The sequence below is a fragment of the Aedes aegypti genome, chromosome 3 (assembly GCF_002204515.2).
Source record: "Aedes aegypti strain LVP_AGWG chromosome 3, AaegL5.0 Primary Assembly, whole genome shotgun sequence".
Lineage (NCBI taxonomy): Eukaryota > Metazoa > Arthropoda > Insecta > Diptera > Culicidae > Aedes > Aedes aegypti.
In genome coordinates this window covers 220174447-220191800 of record NC_035109.1, presented here as the reverse complement: position 1 = coordinate 220191800, position 17354 = coordinate 220174447, and the positions used below count along the sequence as shown (strand labels likewise).

At 39.1% G+C, this 17354-nt stretch overlaps 1 protein-coding gene across 1 annotated transcript in view; it reads right to left on the bottom strand.

Moving 5' to 3' along the window:
* Nucleotides 1–210: 210 nt before the first annotated feature.
* LOC5579837 (multivesicular body subunit 12A) overlaps nucleotides 211–17354 on the bottom strand; it is a 28376-nt gene continuing 11232 nt past the window's right edge. Inside the window, 3 exon segments of the mRNA XM_001651462.2 lie at nucleotides 211–1059; nucleotides 1119–1295; nucleotides 1557–1698. Coding sequence (XP_001651512.1) covers nucleotides 937–1059; nucleotides 1119–1295; nucleotides 1557–1698 — 442 coding nt within the window. The 3' untranslated portion in view covers nucleotides 211–936.

Here is a 17354-nt window from a genome sequence, read left to right as displayed (position 1 = left end):
AATATGGTAACCATCGATGACATGGCTATGCTTCACTGTTCTTCAGACGACTGGAAAAAGGTTGACCTTGGGCAAAGGAATATTAACCTTGGATGCGACCGGATGGAACGAACACGTGAACGGAAACAATCATAACGGCATTACATAGACCAATAGCCAATGCACAGCAAAAGATTTTTGGATGTCATCAACAATGCATAAAACATAGACTGAGTGGTCAATACTTTTCAATTACTTAACAGTAAACCCAATAGTATATCACTAAACAATACAAAAATCTAAGTTCTACTCAGTGCCAATTGTTGTCTCTTTTTGTTCAGATCAGTTCCGTAAGGTATTACCACCAACATGAACAATCAATCGTGCTTATTTCTACTGATGATGTGGATCATATATATCCTAGCACTACATTAGCAATGGATGTGTGGAAATTCGTTTGCAAGGACATGCCGGAGTATAACAAAATGATAATATGGATCAACTCTTCGTGGTGTTTGGTAAAACGTGGTTCTGTAAAATGCAACTTTCGTTTGTAACGGTAACTGTTCTATTTCGATTGACGTTCAGTGGCGGGTTGTTTCAATCTCGGTTTAAATATAAATTTCAATGTATATATATTAAACCAATACAAATGGGCAATAAACTCTCATTCCAACTCTCTAAGCATACTCTACTGATAAGGTTTTACCTTAGATGGCTGCCTAGAGCGGTTAATCGATTCTATCAAAAGGTAGAAAAATACGCTTCTAACTGGATATAAATTGGGACGACATGGGTCAAAACGGTTAGAACAATACAAGGAAGTACTTGAAAGATTACCTATCGTAACCTAAAGGGATGACGTGGGTTTGTATAATATTATAATGTATATACTTTCAAATCTCGCAAATTGCGAAAGATCACTTTCCTTGGCAAACAATGAATAAGCGGCAGATGTTAGTGGAAGAACGGATTTTTGTTTTGAGCATTCGTTGTCTTGGTGGTGCAGAGAATTTGTCGCTCGAGGTGAAAATCATATTCTTTTACTGCTGCACTATCAACGGTGTACAGCGGAGGAATCTAAAAATGGATAAGGTTAAAATTTTACATTCCTCCCCTAGTTAGATCAGGCAACTTACCTCAAATGTATATTTACATAGAGAAGGATTCAATATGAATGGCACTCCTTCCATTTCAGTGTGAACGTTCATCGTTCCGGTAGAATACGCCGGAGGTCTGGGTGCCGGGCGGTTCGGTGAAAGTTGATAGGTTGGCAGTAGTTGTTCATAGTCATGATCCACAGGTTCAGCAGGTAGCTAGAATTAAGGAAGTAGCAAATAAATCACAACGCCCAAACTGCTAGAAGCACAAATAAGCAAGCAAGAAGAAACCTTCAATGAACTCTATGTATGTGCACACCATCAACTGAAAAATTGAACGCGTGATACGGTTCACTGCGTGTTCCACTCGAGTTTTGCTGTAGGTACTGTTTGTTTCTTCTGCCCAGGTTATTATGAAAAGCTCAGCAAAAGAGCACTGCAACACTATAAGAACCCAAAAAGTACGTTGATACTTACTGGCTTATCGTGAGCTGCTTGAATCTTCAGATCTTCAATCGTTCTCTCGAGATCAGTGATGCTTTGTCTGGATGGAACACTCGGTGGAGCACGGTGGGCGACCAGCGTTGTCTTGTAACAAATCAGTATGCCATTGATCTCGCTGGGAAGTAAGAACATAACATTTTGCTGTAGAATGGTTTTCCTACAATTACTAAGTTTTATCCATAAATTACGTCTAGTATACGGGAAAAAGAGGGTTGACTTCAATGAAATCGTGTATATCGAGATGTGCTCTATTTTCAATTATTCTTTTGACAACGTCTAATTCCGTTCGCTTCATTCAAAACGAAACGACGAGAACGAAATTGATTGAAATTAGGACACTTTACGGTAAATGTTAAATTGGCATGTTTCAAAGAGAAATAGATTCAGATATAATTACAAAAGCAGTTTTTAAATATTATCACCTTAACATTCAGATAACATTCAAATATAAACTTTAAGGTGAAACATCTCGGAATCCAAAGATGGCCGTCACAATGGCCGACTTGTGCCCCTACTCACGTTTCCAAAAGCACTAAACTAGAGAAATAGTAGGCAAACGTTGCAGATCTTCTTATTTTAAGCTTTCTGCTAGTGCACAAAGCCAAAATAAAACGTGCACTGTTATTGGATGCTTCTTTCGCGAGATTAGTGCCTTTTAAGTTTTGGTGCAATCTTAGAAGTTGTATTCCAAACTGTTTCACCTTAAAATTTTAGAACAAATTTACATTTTTTTATCAAATATTTTTAGACAGAAATGAAGATTTTTGTTTGTAAAATACAGTTGAAATTGAAGGACTATAAATTTATAAACATAACGATGAATGGAACAGAAATGCTTTGGATGACTGTTTGTCCAATACGGCGAACCGACGTTAAAATTCTTTCTGAAACAATGCAATTTCAAGACAATCAGAACAACAGAAAATGCTGTTAGATTGACGAATTTTTAAACGAAATGTGAAACTTCATTTGATATACGAAAGACGAAGTTTTGTTTCTTTTATGGATGCTGTTCGATAATAGATACGTTTACGGAAATAATACATAGTTAGTTTTAGATAGTTTTACGTAAATGGTCATACTTCGGAAGATTTTCAACGAATCTTAATGCGTCCACCGGCATTAAACTTCCTATCAGTTCTAGTTTCTAGGAAAATTGTAAACATCTATACAACTTCACATCGTACAAAAATACAAGCGACAGAAAAAAATGACATTTTTATATGACCTCGGAAAATCCGGAACATTTTCGGTGTCAGGTGGCCACTGCATCTGGCTGCATTCAATTTCATCATAAAGTTATAAGCATTTGAATTTAAGCAAAAGTTTGCCTAACTCATTAATTTTGTCTAACCCCTATAGCTAGAGGAATCAGAATTAGTAATCAGAAAACTAATACGGTCAACTCCTTCTTACTCGATATTGAAGGGACCATCGAGTTAGGGAGGTATCGAAATACAGAACACATATTTTTCAAATTTTAAACTATATTCAATGAATTCAATTATTTTGACAAAATACGATCAAAATAGTAATTCTCACGTGAAAAATAATAAAATTCTACCACATTTACCTATGTGATGGTCTCCAAAAATTGAAAATTTTGTCACTCAGGAATTGGCAGTAAACCTTAATTTTACTATCAATTTGAGAGCTCCTGTCTGATGGAATACTTAAGTAGTACAGATCTTGGATAACTTAACATAGGCAATCGCCCAACCTTCATGGTATCTAATAGAGAAGAAGCATTAGAAATAACGCTCTGGTCGAATAGAATTAGTCACGAATTTATTTATTTATTTATACATTTATTATCAACAGACCTTATGGTAGTCCCAATGATAAAACTAGGTTTACATAAATCGTTTAAATGTCGTGACAAATAAATGCTTTAAAGTAGCTCTAGAATAGTGGAAATCGAAAACGGAAGCTACGCGGTTGAAAATTCTCAGCAGACCGGTGATTCCACAATTTAAACTGTAGTTTGTGCGGCGGAATTGAATCCTAAAAAGTGAATTGTTTCGCAAATTTCGGATTCTCGCTTGAAACGGTAGATATCTCAGAATATATCAGGACAATCTATACGCGCCTACAATACATCAAAAATACACAGAGCACACATAACGTTTCTTCGGAAGCTTAAAGTGTCCAATCCAATTAACTGGCAACGATCTTCGTAGGGTGGGAGTTCAAAACGGTTTTGCCACGGTAAATTCCGCAATTCCGCATAAATCTGCGTTGAACTCTTTCAATCCTATCAGATCCGTTCAGATAGCAAGGGTTCCAAACAGCTGATCCGTATTCTAGCACTGAACGGACTAGGGCATAATACGGGGATTTCAGGCAATACACGTCTCTAAATTCCTTTCCTATCCGAAAGATAAGTCCAAGATTCCTTGACGCCTTCTCAGTTATGTAGGATACATGTTGCCTGAAAGTCATTTTGGAGTCCAGTATCACACCAAGATCTTTCATACAGCTTTCTCTGCTTAACTTTTCGCCAGACAAACTGTAATCGTAGAAAACTGGGTTCTGACTTCTAGAAAAGGGGACTACAGCGCATTTCTTAGCATTCAAAACCATCCTATTCAGATCACACCAATTTGCAAATATGAGTAACTGCTTTTGTAAAAAACTCGCATCGTTTGGTTTGGCAATTTTCAAGAAAATTTTGAAGTCGTCTGCGTATGATAGGCGAGGTCCTTCCAAAAGCTTATTTACATCGTTCAGATAGAGGATGAATAATAACGGTCCCAAATGGCTTCCTTGGGGAACTTCAGACGATGCAGCAAAGCTGTCCGAGAGATGGTCTCCGATCTTTACGTTGAGTAGACGGCCGGTCAAATAAGAGCGGAACCAGTTTAGAACTCTCGACAATCTCGACAATTTGGCGATAGCGATATCATGGTCGATTTTGTCAAATGCGGAGGATAAGTCCGTATAAATGGCGTCCGTCTGCAATCCGTGTGCCATTCCATCGATTACGTAAGTAGTAAAACAGAGCAGATTTGTTGTTGTTGACCGCTTCGGCATGAATCCGTGTTGATCGTCGGAGATGAACTGCTTGCATTCAAAGAAAATAGGTTCGAGTATCACCAATTCGAACAGCTTCGAAACAGCGCAGAGGGCAGAAATGCCACGGTAGTTGTCGACGTTGCTCTTGTCGCTCTCCTTGTGTACAGGAAACATGTATGCACTTTTCCATAGCGATGGGAAAGTACTGGTATTTAAAGAAAGCTGGAATATATGCTGAAGAGGAGTGACTAGGTTCTCGATGGATTTCTTCACCAGAACGGAGGGTATACCATCAGGACCACACGATTTTAGGCGTGAGGCTGCTTCGATGATCATGGCGTTGCTTACATTTACTGCATTCAGCGAAAGGCCACTGAGTGGTACATTGGAAGCGGCAGCAACTATTTGCTCCGTCTCCAGATGTTCATTGGTGAAGACCCCAGAAAACTTTGTGGCAAAGAGCTGACAATGTTCCAATTCGTTCGATCCTTCGATATCATTCAACTTCATCACTGATGGCAATCTATTCTCTTTCTTCTGACATCTTACGTAATTCCAAAATACTTTTGGGTTGGCTTTCATTGACGCTTGCAAATTCTGCAAATAAGCAGAATAACAGGCCTTACTCATGTTCTTATACAGACCATTAATTTGCAAATAGTACTCTTTCAATGGAAGCGTTTTGTATTTAGAATAATTTCGTAGAGCTGCTCTTTTTTCCGCTTTAAGCTTTAAGCAATTCACGATTGCCAGGGGTTCATGTTCAGAGGCTTTTGCGGCCTTTTTGGGAACATGTCTGTCAATAACGTAAGATAAAACGTTTGAAAAAGTTTGCGTTGCTCCTTCAACGTTTTCGTGATCAATTGAATGAAGTACAATGCTGATATTCTCGTAATCTGCCTTATTGAAGTCATAGTACACAGACTCAACGGTCTTTGTTAATGTAACCAATTCATTATTGTTCATCACTAAAAGGAGTGGAGGGTGATGCGGAACAAATTTTACTAGAACATTCAGGGCAATCGAGATATCTGGAGCAGTATCAAGTATCAGAAGGCCGGCTCCAAAGGCACGTTCCCCACCAGTTCGGAGATTTGTGCCATCGCCATATTTGAGCCTATTTCATCATCTACCCGATGGGAGAGGAAAGGGAAGGGAAAGATGGGAGGAAATAGGAGTGGGGTCCCTTGAAGAGGGAAGATCGCATAAGCGAAATGAGAGCATGTAGCTCCATACCACAATGGGTTCGAACAGCGCCCTAAAAAGGGCACTGCAAAACGCATGAGCGTAAAGAGAGCCTATAGCTCATTACCACAGCGGGTTAAGAATAACAGGATGTCCTGAAGATTCAGGCTTCTGTATTCAGTTTCACTTAATAAGTGTTTACCAAGTAATTGGAATCGCTTTTGCGCAAAAACTGGACAGTTACATATCAGGTGATACGAAGTTCCATAATCGGAGTCACAACTATCACACACAAATGAGTCAGCACGCTGAATATTTGCCATGTGATAGTTGAGTCGGCAGTGGCCTGTCAACGCTCTGACCAAGAGACTGCAATTCTGCTTTGACAGATTTGTTAAATACTTCGCCACCTTTGGAGATGGCTCAGTAATGTACAATTTTGTTTGACGACACGACTCCAAACTATTCCAATATTGCTTGTGCTGAGTGCCGCCCAAGAGTTTATCCGAAGCTTCACCCAGCACTTCGAAATTGGAATAGCCGGCTCAGGGCCGATGAAGTCATGCGATGTTCCATCGCGAGCTAGCTCATCAGCCAATTCATTTCCAGCGATAGAAGAATGGCCAGGTACCCATACAAGGTTTACAGAGTTGACTGAATTCAGTTCCTCAATTTGAGTTCGACATGTGATAACAAGCTTCGACCTTGAGTTGGCCGAAGCGAGAGCTTTTATAGCAGCCTGACTATCTGAACAGAAGTATATGACTTTACCCATTACGCGCTGTTGAAGTGCTGATTGCACTCCACACATAAGAGCAAATATTTCCGCCTGAAAAACGGTGCAGTTTCTACCAAGTGAGTAAAACTGATTCAGTCTTAGCTCACGAGAATATACTCCTGCACCAGCTCTACCTTCAAGAAGGGAGCTATCAGTGTAACATACTATATTGTTTGATATACTTCTTTCCAAATAGCCAGACGTCCACTCTTCCCGTGAAGGGAATTGTGTGGTAAATGTCCTGTAAGGAAAGTTACAAGCAATTGTGAGATCACTTGGAGCAAGGACAATTTTGTCCCAATTCACCAAAAGTGGAAACAACGAAGTGTGTGTAGATCTACGATTCACTGGATTTTTCTCCAGTAGATCCAGTACCCATAAACGGTAAGAGCAAGAAAGTGCTTCTTGTTTAAGATATATGTGTAGTGGCGCAACGTCGAAAAGGGCCTCGAGCGCTGCTGTGGGAGTTGTAGAGAACGCACCAGACATCGCCATCAAGCACATCCTTTGGAGATGGCCCAATTTTGATTGGATTGTTCTCACTTCGCCCTTTTGCCACCACACAAGACATCCATATGCCAATATTGGTCGAACAACTGTTGTGTAGATCTATTTGATATATTTGGGTTTGAGGCCCCAAGTTTTACCAAAGGTTCGCCGGCATTGACCGAAGACCATGCAAGCTTTTTTGACTCTGAAATCAATGTGAGGTGTCCATGAAAGTTTGGAATCTAGAATGACTCCGACATACTTGATCAGTCACATTAATCTCAGTGCCAAAAAGACGTAAAGGTCGAATTCCATCGCGGTTTCGTCTTTCCGTAAAAAGAACAATAGATGTTTTATTCGGGTTAACCGAAAGGCCATATTGGCGACACCAACTCTCGACTACCTGAAAAGCACTTTGCATCAGCACCCTATATGTACATAGCACCCAAGAAAACACCCAAGCACGATTGCTTCTGAGCGAATGCTTTCTCGATATCGTATACAACTTTGTGTAAAAGAGTCACAGTGGACTTTCCAGATTGGTAAGCATGTTGATTCACATGAAGAGGCATGTTTGCCAAATAAACATCACGGATGTGATGATCGATAATGCGTTCCAGACATTTCAGAAGAAAAGAGGTCAGACTGATTGGTCTAAAACTCTTCGCTTCCTCATACGACGCACGTCCTCCTTTTGGGATAAACTTTACAGTAATATCACGCCAGGATCTGGGAATGTACCCGGTAGCAAAACTGCTTACAAGTAGCTTTTTCAAAACATGTTTGATAGACTCAAATCCCTTTTGGAGCAGAACAGGATAAATCCCATCCGCTCCTGGAGATTTGAAAGGAGCAAAACTATTAAGTGCCCATTGAATCGATTCAGTTGTTACGATACTGCGAGCCGAGGCCAGAGACTCGTAACTACATGAAAAGACATTTGGTTCATCCGTAGATGCTATGTCCACACATCCGGGGAAGTGTGTATTGAATAAACATTCCAAAACTTCTTCATCGGAAGAAGTGAAGTCACTTGGAAATCCTTAGATTTTGCAAGAATTTTGTTCAACCGACTGACTTCACTCAAACTGGAAACATTTGTACAAAGGTTTTTCCAGCCGGATCGTTCAGCAGAACGAAGAGCCTTCTTGTAAGCCTTGCGAGCCGACTTGAACGACTCTGATCCAGCTGAACGGCGTCTGTTCCAACTCCTTCTACATTGTTTCCTGAGTCTAGTCAGATCGGAATTCCACCATGGGGTCCCTCTTGTAGTCTTTACAGACCGCAGAGGACATGCTTCTTCAAAAGCTTCCATAATGTAGGATGTTGTAGTATCAACTGCATCATCCAGATCACTTGGATTTTCAATGGACGGAGAATATCCATGAAATTTGGTCGCAACCAATTCAATATAGAGTTCCCAGTTTGTTGACCGGGGATTCCTAAAACGCAAAGTCTGTGCAGTTACATTTGAATGTTCAAAGAAGATGTAGCGATGATCAGATAATGATTCCTCATCTGATACATGCCAATTCGTCAACTCGTGACTGATTCTATTCGAGCAGAGCGTTATGTCTAACACTTCTTCTCTATTAGAAACTATGAAGGTTGGGCGATTGCCTATGTTAAGTAATCCAAGGTCTGTACTACTTAAGTATTCCATCAGACTGGAGCCTTTCAAATTGATATCCGAGCTGCCCCAGATGATGTGATGAGCATTAGCATCACTGCCCACAATCAGCGGAAGGCCTTTTGTTACGCAGTGTACGACAACTCGTTTGAAGTCATCCGTTGGGGATGGTTCATCATGTGGTAAATATACCGAACAATAGACGTATTTCCTGTTGAGGTCACCAACACAAACATCGATTGTGACAGCACATACATCTCTGGTAGTTAACTCAGAAATGAGTGTAGCAACGATTGCTTTATTAACGAGCACGCATGCGCGGGGCATGGAGCGCGAGTTTGCCATTTCAAGTTTGCTAAAAGTAGCAAAAACTGGGTCCACAAGGTTACCTAGATAGAAGTTCCCTCTACGAAAGTAGGGTTCTTGAACTAGCGCCACTTGGGCTGCACCATTTTGCATGAGTCTGCAAAGATTGATCGTTGCTGTTTTTTTATGCTGAAGATTGATCTGAGCTAACCTAACCGTAGCCACTACCCAAACTAGGCAGGATTAAGCTTTTACAATCTCAGCACGAAAAAACCAGATCGGTATCTATTTAAAGTCGCCAAAGGCGAAAGAGCACAGAATACACTGTGTAAAACGCATAATGCGAATCCATATAGGTGATAATTTAAATTATATTATATTCATAATTCCACCCTTATTAAGCCTCAGGATAGAGACTGAAGAAGGGCAGCTGATTATCTCGGAGAAACACAAGGTCACCTGCACCATTGCTCCGGGTAGCACAGGAAGGACTCAATACTGTGGAGGGCGCCCTGGTACCCCACAGGCTCCGTTAGCGGTTAGGTTTTATTTAGACCCCCCTAACCATTCATTCCTAGGCACGGTACGCATCACACCATAAATTAGGGGTCACCTGTGAGGTGGACTTTTACCACCGGAACAGGCAGTCCGTAGTGTTAATTCTTAGCCAGTTGAAACAACCGCTACCGACACTACGCGGCTATCTAGGCTGCTCGGGAAAAGGAGGTTAATATTGATGATTAACTTCTGACGTGCCCAAGCAGCCGCACATTCCAAAATACGTAATTCCAAAATACTTTTGGGTTGGCTTTCATTGACGCTTGCAAATTCTGCAAATAAGCAGAATAACAGGCCTTACTCATGTTCTTATACAGACCATTAATTTGCAAATAGTACTCTTTCAATGGAAGCGTTTTGTATTTAGAATAATTTCGTAGAGCTGCTCTTTTTTTCCGCTTTAAGCTTTAAGCAATTCACGAGATTGCCAGGGGTTCATGTTCAGAGGCTTTTGCGGCCTTTTTGGGAACATGTCTGTCAATAACGTAAGATAAAACGTTTGAAAAAGTTTGCGTTGCTCCTTCAACGTTTTCGTGGTCAATTGAATGAAGTACAATGCTGATACTCTCGTAATCTGCCTTATTGAAGTCATAGTACACAGACTCAACGGTCTTTGTTAATGTAACCAATTCATTATTGTTCATCACTAAAAGGAGTGGAGGGTGATGCGGAACAAATTTTACTAGAACATTTAGGGCAATCGAGATATCTGGAGCAACATCCTGAAGACTAGCGAAACACAGGTCCAAAGTTCGCCCGTTTTCGAATTGGCATGTATCAGATGAGGAATCATTATCATCATTATCCAATCCTGCTTGGGTGTTTTCTTGGAACGTGTCTTTCGAAATCATGGGCTACCTACAATGATTACCAATTGGATTCATCAAATGCTCAAAAACCGACATCTCTTCTCGACATTGCGTCAAGCAGCGATTCTAAAATTGAGTGTTTGCGGATGCCCCCAACGGGGAGTCTCATCACCACTTTTGTGGAAGCTTGTAGCAGATACGCTATTGAGTTGTGGAAAGTTCTGGAATGTGACTATGTGATGTGATAGGGTTTAGTTTTATGCTGTGAGATTGAATATGAATGCTACACAACTCAATAATTGCGGTTTTCCAACTTATGGATTTCCCGACGACTATCTAGCTCTGATAGTTGGTATGTGCATAAGCACCCTATTCGACCTGATGCAAAGTGCTCTTCAGGTAGTCGAGAGTTGGTGTCGCCAATATGGCCTTTCGGTTAACCCGAATAAAACATCTATTGTTCTTTTTACGGAAAGACGAAACCGCGATGGAATTCGACCTTTACGTCTTTTTGGCACAATCCAATCAAAATTGGGCCATATCTAAAGGATTTGCTTGATGGCGAAGTGATCTCACAATTGCTTGTCGCTTTCCTTACAGGACATTTACCACACAATTGCCTTCACGGGAAGAGTGGACGTCTGGCTATTTGGAAAGAAGTATATCAAACAATATAGTATGTTACACTGATGGCTCCCTTCTTGAAGGTAGAGCTGGTGCAGGAGTATATTCTCGTGAGCTAAGACTGAATCAGTTTTACTCACTTGGTAGAAACTGCACCGTTTTACAGGCGGAAATATTTGCCCTTATATGTGGAGTGCAATCAGCACTTCAACAGCGCGTAATGGGTAAAGTCATATATTTCTGTTCAGATAGTCAGACTACTATAAAAGCTCTCGCTTCGGCCAACTCAAGGTCGAAGCTTGTTATCACATGTCGAACTCAAATTGAGGAACTGAATTCAGTTAACTCTGTAAACCTTGTATGGGTACCTGGCCATTCTTCCATCGCTGGAAATGAATTGACTGATGAGCTAGCTCGCGATGGAGCACCGCATGACTTCATCGGCCCTGAGCCGGCTATTCCAATTTCGAAGTGCTGGGTGAAGCTTCAGATTGATTCTTGTGTGGCAACTCAGCACAAGCAATATTAGAATAGTTTGGAGTCGTATCGGCAAACAAAATTGTACATTACTGAGCCATCTCCAAGGGGGGCGAAGTATTTAACAAATCTGTCAAAGCAGAATTGCAGTCTCTTGGTCAGAGCGTTGACAGGCCACTGCCGACTCAACTATCACATGGCAAATATTTAGCGTGCTGACTCATTTGTGTGTGATAGTTGTGACTCCGATTATGGAACTTCGTATCACCTGATATGTAACTGTCCAGTTTTTACGCAAATGCGATTGCAATTACTGGGTAAACACTTATTAAGTGAAACTGAATACAGAAGCCTGAATCTTCAGGATATTCTGTTATTCTTAACCCGCTGTGGTAATGAGCTATAGGCTCTAATTACGCTCATGCGTTTTGCAGTGCCCTTTTAAGGGCGCTGTTCGAATCCATTGTGGTATGGAGCTACATGCTCTCATTTCGCTTATGCGATCTTCCCTCTTCAAGGGACCCCACTCCTATTTCCTCCCATCTTTCCCTTCCCTTTTCTCTCCCATCGGGTAGATGATGAAATAAGCTCAAATATGGCGATGGCACAAATCTCTCAACTGGTGGGGAACGTGCCTTTGGAGCCGGCCTTCTGATACCTGATACCTGATGTGATGGTCTCCAAAAATTGAAAATTTTGTCACTCAGAAATGGGCAGTAAACCTTAATTTTACTACCAATTAAATATAATAATCAAATTCATGAAATTTATTAATATCTGGAACTTTTCATGAAAATATCGAGTTAGAGAGGTAGACTCGCATGGAAAACTGAAACAGATAGCATCGCGTTAGAGAGGTATCGACTTACAGAACTATCAAAGCATCCAGATACAGAATATCGAGTAAGGGAGAGTTGACTGTAGATGTAAAGTTTAATATTCGATTAACTGTCACTTACGCTACTATCAGTGGACCAGATTCCGCTCATTTAAGGGAAGTTATGTGTTCAAATGTTTATTATGAAATAACTATTGTGTCCGAGATTGTGTCGATCAATACTATTTTTATGTCACAATGTCGCTCCAAGTATAGGTAATCAGCGCACAGTGGCCCAAAGCATGTGACCTGGAGAGATGTCAGCTGAAATTGACCCTTTTGAATTCTTCAAATCTCGTGAAGGTTGTTCTACAGAAATTGTAGTTTCTGTACTAGATCATGGCCAAACCTTTCTCAACCGGTCTCATTCGAAAGAATATACCTTAAGCTTTGTTTTGAAGATATTTTAAACCATATTTGACATGTTTACCATTTGAAAATGTCAAGAAGTGTATGTAGAGCTCCTTCAAAAATAAGGCATTTTTTCAAAGGCAGTTCAAGATATCTGGGAAACGCTCTAAAATTATCATTTACCCTTCAATGTGTGGCAAATATTCCATAATATTCGATGTACTATGGCTTCACTTGCGCTTTTTTGCGCCAAGATATGTAACACTACGAATTAGCCCATTAGATCATCATACTTGATATAAATATCGCATTTTTTATCTTTATAAGCTCCCAAATAGATTTAAAAACCACCTCGAGCTTGCCCACGATATTTAACTTCAAATTGGCATCAAAAGAATGACGTTTCACTCGAATTTCGTTATTTATCCTAATATTTTTTATGGTCAAACCATATATACTACTGCAATAAAGAAAACTGTATACTAAAATCGACATTTCTTTGCATTTATTTTTTTTATTTTTTTGCGTGAGCGGTTATTGAAACACACAAAAATACCTAGTGATCCAATAATCGCTCACGAGGTCTTGTGTTTTCAATATAAAAAAAATATTTTATCAAATAAAAATACTTTTAGAGTCGTCTTAACTTCATTTGAAAGTTGTTAATATTGCTAAAATATTAACATGCGAAATATGTTGGTTTTTGACACGAAAAATCAATGTTCACACTAGTGAGCGGAATTAGGGGCATGAGCGGATACTGCTGCACTGATGGTACTATGAAAAAAAACTTGTAGAAGACGATGATCATAAAACAACGTTATACGGATTTAAAAAAAAATCATAACTTTAACTTAAAAAAAACCATAACTTTTTGATTGTAACCTTTGTGGAGATGCAGAGGCAAACACGGTCTCCAAATAGCAAAGGTTACACACTAACATTCCTTCCCCCAATCCCACCTGACTGCAAGGACGTGGCCGGCACCGTTATTGACCATGTATAAATAGAGGCACTGAATTATGCACACTGAAGAAGATTATGGCCAATCCCAGCCGATCTTCTAGTTGATTCTTTGTGCATTTTCACTGACCTCGGTCAATCACGGAATAGCAACCATTGATATGTGTAGTCAGTAGTGTGGGACAAAATTTAGATTCTCGCTCCAGTCCACTTTTTGGATTGCATTTTGGTCCTATAACAACTGTGCAAAATTTCAGCTCGTGGGTGAAACTATATTTTAGCGCCAGCTGTTCAAAGTTTGTTTGGGATTTACTATGGGAAAACTTACTTTTGCAAATAAAAATCGCCAGAGGGCGCCCATTGACCTCTATAAAAATTATGAATACATACCTCGATAGGTATTTTTACGATGAAGAATATTGCCGAAGACCGCGAAACAATTCGACGTTTGTGAAAAAAGTTATTCAATGAAAACCTATTGGCAAGGCGACGTTGATTAGCACGTAAAGCAATAACAATCATAACAAAATCGGGCAAAATTTCCGAATAGTCTGTGCTTAAAAACTTTTTTCACAAGTGTCGGATTGTTTTCCGGTCTTCGACAATGTTGTTCATCGTAAAAATACCTATCGTGATTTGTGTTCATAATATAGTTTCAACGATCGAGCTGAAATTTTGCACAGTTGTTATGTGACCAAAATGCAATCCAAAAAGTGGACTGGAGCGAGATTCTAAATTTTTCATATAACCGTGTCCCAGGCTAAGTCAGTCTAAGCTAAGCTAAGCTAAAAAAACATAACTTTTTGATGAACAATACGATTTATGGTAACCTATCTTTTACCACTTCAATGCTTAAAGTTATGTCTTTCAGAGAAAAATAATATTACAAATAGTCAAAAGGTTTTTAATGGGTATGCCCTATTTCTTGGTTCCGTTTGCCTGTAAATCAAAATTCAAAGCCATGACATGTAGTTTTGTTTCCATAAAATTGATTGTAGAAGTCAAGTTAATAAATTTGAATAAAGATATACATTTTTGAAAACACTCCAAATTTGTTTTTATCTAAAAACTACGGAAAAACCTTTGTTTAACCTGTTCATCGGTAGCTCAAAATTCAAAACAATGGTATGTAAATTTTTCTACATTAAATTTATTGTAGAAGTCAAGTCAAGTAAAGCTGTTTGAATCATTCAAATTGAATAAAAAACTTCTGATAGCACTCAAAATATATTTTACCTAAGGAACCTAAAAACCCTGTTTCACGAGTAAATCGATATCCAAAGCAATGCTAAGTAGTTTTTTCGACTTGAACTTGCTTATAGAAGTTAAGTGAACTTGTTTGAGAATAAATAAAAATGATCTAACACTTCAAGAAACTACGAGACTCATTGACTTATGAGCTTGTTTGCCTTAATTAAAAGCGATGACACGTAGCTTTTTCGGAATAAATTTGCTTATAGAAGTTATGTGAATAGCTCTACACTTTTTTTTTAAATTAATGGAAGAGATTATTAGAGTATGTTTAAGAAAAAATTACTAATTGAACTTTAACACTTCACTTTTGCAACAGAAAAAAATAAAATAGTAAGGCGAGCAAATACCTTTAAACTCTAATATGTTGCTTATCTTGACTAATAGGCCTATTTCGTCTGCGACTTACAGAATTCTTCATTGTCGACTGCTCGACTCGACTTTTTTTTTCTTGGGTGAATATTAGAAATATTTTATTTTTGATTACACTTAAAATTTATTTTACTCAAGGAACTACGTAAAACCCTATTTCATTGACTTATATGCTTGTAAATAGACATTCAAAGTGATAGTATGTTATTTTTTCAACGTAAAATTGTTTATAGAGGTCAAGTAAATATGTTTGAGAAGTAATGCATTTTTTTATTACACTCAAAATTTATTTTACCGATTTTTTTAATAATAAGTTCGAGAGCGTAAGTTGCTAATTTTATATTAGAAGGTTATTTCAGTGATACCCGATTTTTGAGTTTATTGAAAGCATTGGATATATACAGTACTGGGCAGAATAAAGTACGCATTGGCCGTTTTTTCATACAAAATGATCAAGTTTGGAGTCTTATATCTCGGTTTCTAGTTGTCCGATTGACCTGAAATTTTCACCGCAGCTTGAAAGTAACCGCAAATTTGCTAGGCTAGAAATTCATAGTTTTTCATTAACGAACTTTTAAGTTATCGCAAATCTCAAATTTTGATAAAAATGACAAAATTTTAAAGTAAAAATAATGTTTAAATGAAAATATTTAGAGCAATATGTCTTTCTGCAAAAATGTACAATTGGATAAGACACACAAATTTGCAGAACATCATTTTTCGGTAAAACTGATTGTATTCAAAATATTTTCAAAATCAATTTTTCATTTTTTGCAAATTGAGAGATTTTTAATAATTTAAAAGATTGTGTTTCAAATGCCGTGATTTTTTAATTGAGTAAAATCTATGTTATATCTAGGCTGTGGTGAAAATTTCAGATCAATCGGAACACTAAAAGCTGAGATTCAGATTTCCAAACTTGACCATTTTGTATGGGAAAACGGCCAATGCGTACTTTATTCTGTCCAGTACTGTATATATAGAAAGCGTTGTGTTTGGATGGGCATCTAATTCTTCCGAAAGAGGTGCACTTTGCGAAAAAGGACCACGTTGTAACGACTTTCTAATGCATTGCTATGTGATTCCTTAGGAATCCCATCACAATATGAATATTGCGCAACTGACAGCATGTGGCAGTGCCATCTCTTAAGAAAAAGAGGAATTGCGACACTCGCGTGACGGAATCTATGGTCCACCCAATCTCTCTCCCACCGTCCAGATACAGGTAGTTAAACGAAGTGTAGAGTATGAGTGCATGCGGAGTGAGATGGCTCACGCCCCCAGCACTAAGGATTGCAATAGGGATCGCGGCGCATACCATAAGAGGAAATGCGAAAGAGTATCTTCGGATCAGTGCGCATCGTACCTTCGTGCTGTGCGTACACGAATTCTCTCTGCTCTTGGAAGTTTTCTTAAAAACTACCTAAAGCAATAAAACAGTACTTTTCAGTGCTACACAAACAGTACTTTTCAGTGCTAAAACTAAAAACGGTACTTTTCAGTGCTACTAAAACAGTACTTTTCAGTACTATTTTTTCTACTATTGATCCCTTTACGATCCTTGTTTGGACCCGTGCCTTCGATTTTTCGTTGGACCCGTTGGCGAAAGCTAGCGGTGGTAATCCTTCTTGGACACCGTCTAGGGAAAAAACCTCTCGAAGGTCACGTCTTTCTCGTTTATTAACTAAACATGGTATCAACAACTAACAAAAGGAAGGGTGAATCTCTGAATTCACTACTTCCTTCCAAAAAAGTGGGTTTTAAAACTGTCACTACACGTGGCAAGAATGGAAGAAAGGACGCTTCCCCGGAATGCGAAGTTTCTTCCAAGGGTGAAATGAATAATTGTATTGAAATGAGCAATCAGTTCGATGCTCTAGACAAATTTTCCGAACACCAAATCGAAGCAGCCTCTAGCCCAGGCTCTTTGATTCAAGTGAGGAAGCAAAGAGTGCCGCCTATCGTGGTCAGTTGTTCCGAATTTGGGGGATTTAGGCAGGAGATCTTGAACTCCATTAGGGGAATCAAGGTTTCCTTCCAAATCGCAAAGAAAGGAGACTGTCGCGTTTTGCCGGAAACTCTTAAA